General features: G+C 35.0%; 1 protein-coding gene across 1 annotated transcript; it reads right to left on the bottom strand.

The window, feature by feature from the left end:
* Positions 1 to 984: 984 nt before the first annotated feature.
* On the bottom strand, positions 985 to 2110 carry LOC130725444 (subtilisin-like protease SBT4.3). The gene is made up of 2 exons (XM_057576671.1): positions 1868 to 2110; positions 985 to 1353 (listed from the first exon to the last, which is right to left on the bottom strand). Exons 1-2 carry the CDS (start codon positions 2108 to 2110, stop codon positions 985 to 987), a joined length of 612 nt encoding a protein of 203 aa, XP_057432654.1.
* Positions 2111 to 3310: the final 1200 nt, after the last annotated feature.

The following is a 3310-nucleotide window of genomic DNA, read 5'->3' as shown; positions in this document are numbered from 1 at the left end:
TCTTCCGATGGAGCAAAAAAATAAATAAACCTATAACTATTAAATGCAACATTTTGTGGTTTGGCTTAATTGCAACTTTAGTCCCTGACGTTTACCGAAACCACAATTTTAATCCCTCACCTAATTTAATTACAAGAATAGTCCTTTACATTCCCTCCCGTTTGCAACGTTAGTCCTTCTGTCTAATTGTCAACGGAGAAGGCTTATGTGGCAACGCACATGCCTCTCATGTGACCAAGAAAATTGATTTAACTGCAATTTTGGACCCTGACTTATACACATTATGTAGTTTTGGTCCTTAAAGTTCGAAAATTGCATTCAAATTTATATAAAAAAAAAAACCGGAAAATGATAAGTATTCATATTCTTCAAATTTAATTACATATTTATTAAATCATAATCAGGATAATATTAAAAAAATTAATTTTAAATAATTAAAAATATATGTATTGACTTGTTTATACTTTATAGAATAATAAAAATATCTTTAATCAATACATTCAACTTAATATAAAAGATATCGAAAAAAAAACATGGAGGATTATATATAAATAATTTCAATTTAAATTAAATAGGATATAAAGAGAAACAATTATGATTGTTATCAAAACATTATTGAATAAGAATTTAAATAAATATTTTATAAAATCATAATCGGGCATAGTAAAATAAATTTAAATTTGAGTGCAATTTTTGAAGAAGATGAATAGTTATCATTTTCTATTTCATTATTGTTTTTTATTAACTTGGATGCAATTTTTGAACTTTAAGGACCAAAAGTGCAGTTAAATCATTTTTCTTGGACACATGAGAGGCATGTGCGTTGCCACATAAGCCTTCTCTGTTAAAAATTAGACGGAAGGACTAACGTAGCAAACGGGAGGTAACGTGAGGGACTAGTTTTGTAATGAAATTAAGTGAGGGACTAAAATCGTGGTTTTTGTAAACGTCAGGGACTAAAGTTGCAATTAAGCCTTGTGGTTTTTAACTTGAAACATTTAGAATAATTGGACTCTGCACGCTGTGGGTGCCATCTAACCAAGTCAATGATGAGGCTATCACAATTCCATTTTGTAATTGCCCACCAGTGATAGTTACAACAAAACTCTGCTTCTCGTTCAATGATGTGAAAATTAGAACCTCTGGGGCCACAATGATGTTAATTTGAGGATTTGGTAAGATCGTTGCCTTGTAAATTGAGTTTGCTAATCCAACATTTGTGACTGTTCTATTAAGCCCGACACTGAAAGGTGCCTTAGGTCGAACTTTAACTGCAAGTGCTGGATAGTTGAGATGTTTTACCAAGGATCTATCAGAAGCTCCATAGCAATAACTACTTTCACCAAATATGCTCTTGATTGTTTCATTATTAACACCCAAATTGCATAACATTTGTATATAATCAGGGCCGGTCCCGATATTTTGGAGGCCCTGGGCAAATAATAAAAATAGACCCCTAATAATTTTAACGTTCGAAATTTCATCAGAACCATTATGTTGGTTTATTTGGCAACTGGCCTCTTGCAACCCGTCAGGGGTCGCGTGTTCGAATCCAAGCAACGCGACCTTTTGCTTTAATTTTTGAATTCTTTCAATTCAAAATAATTAACAAATAACATGTCAAAAGCCAAAAGGTGGGATTCGAACCCGCAACATAAAAGTAACATACACAGTTAGTAACCACTAGACCAACTCAAGTCATTAATAACATCTTGAACATTAATTATTATAACTAAATTTTATTTTAGGGGAAAGTTTAATGATAATTTTTTTTTGGGGCCCCTTCTTTTTGGAGGCCCTGGGGTATATAATCATCTTGACCAATGTCATAAATAAGACCAGGATAAGCAGCTTGCTCAGGATTAACTTGCCCTGATCCATAAGCATATTCACCAATTTGTTCCTTCAAATTAGATCCATTCATGGGTCGTGCTGAAGTCATAATAGCTGATTTGATGGCAGCTGGTGACCAATCAAGGTGCAAGGCTTTCACATATGCAGCTATTCCAGCTTTGACAGATCTTGTATCATCATGATTACTTGACGGTGAACCAATTGGAGAATAAGCACCCAAGATTCCTACTCCGGGGGCACTAACATCTGGTTTCATAATTTCAAGAATATCTTCAATTGGCCCACGTGAAGAAAGCTCAGCTACATAGGGAGCAGTTGAGTTGCAAATAAGTAACACAAGAAGGGGGGTTTGAATTGTGTTCTTGAAAATTACTTTTTAAAACTTTGTTTTATGAAAAGAATATTAGTTCTTTGGTAAAAACGTTTAAGTGTGACTTTTCACAAACTGTTTAGTGCAGCGGAAGTAAAACAGTAAATAGAACAGAACGATCAGCACACAGAGATTTATACTGGTTCACCCCAAACAATTGGGCTACGTCCAGTACTTGGCCACCACCAAGATTTTCACTAGCAAGTATCAAGGACTTCTCCAATACAAGTATTAGACAGGACTTCTCCAAGTATTATCACAGACTTCTCCAAGTATTCTGCAGGACTCCTCCTATAAGTACTGTACCGGACTTCTCCAAAATTTTACAAAGATTTAAATCATTCTACGAAGATTCTCTTCTTTCAAGAGCAAGGGTAGAGACTTTATAGCACTGAAACTCCAAGTGTTTGGGTTCAGATCTGACTATTGGATCACTTAAGAGTTACTACAGGAGTGTAAAGAGAATAAAGAGATATGACTCTTTTAAGGTACGAGGTTTTCTCTTTCACTGAGCAGAATTTAATGGCTTGTGTTTGACACTTGGGAATATCTGCTTGAGCTTTGAATGTTGTAGAGAAGTTTTGAAAATGAATGCTTGAATGCTTGTATTCTCAGAATTAGTTCTTGTATCTTCAGATCTTCAAGAATGTCTTAAATACTTGCTTGCCACTGTTGTAGCCGTTGAGAGACAAAATCCAACCGTTGAGATAGCCGTTGAGAAATGATATCGGGCCATTGATTCAAAAGGCTTGGTTGGTAGCTTCATTAAATGTTACTTCTGAAGCAAGTCTATCATTTAGCTCAAAAGGTGATGTTTGTCAGCTAGTAGGTGATGATAGACTTTGGGCTACTTTTCAGACAAGAGACAATTTGGCAATTTGATGTTGACAGCTTGAACTTTTCCTCGTTGGTCAGCGTGCCTTTTGCTAAAGCAAACTTGTCTTCATGTGATTCAGTTTGAATGAAACTCAAATGATTGTCATTGGATTTGAATGTAGGACAGCCGGTTGAAATCAAACTAAAACTTTGGCGCTCAAAATATTTCTTGATATGTCTGACTGATGACGTGGCATTGAACGGTCAGAG

Source organism: Lotus japonicus, chromosome 6 (assembly GCF_012489685.1).
Source record: "Lotus japonicus ecotype B-129 chromosome 6, LjGifu_v1.2".
NCBI lineage: Eukaryota > Viridiplantae > Streptophyta > Magnoliopsida > Fabales > Fabaceae > Lotus > Lotus japonicus.
The sequence above is the reverse complement of the archived record's forward strand: the minus strand, read 5'-3'. Positions and strand labels throughout refer to the sequence as shown.

Excerpts from the sequence above, each read along its gene's own strand:
- LOC130725444 (XM_057576671.1), bottom strand. The coding sequence starts at position 2,110 with ATGAAACCAGATGTTAGTGCCCCCGGAGTAGGAATCTTGGGTGCTTAT. Across the intron at positions 1,354-1,867 it reads ATGCTTATGGATCAGGGCAA|AGCATATTTGGTGAAAGTAG; the intron begins GTTAATCCTGAG and ends GAAACAATCAAG.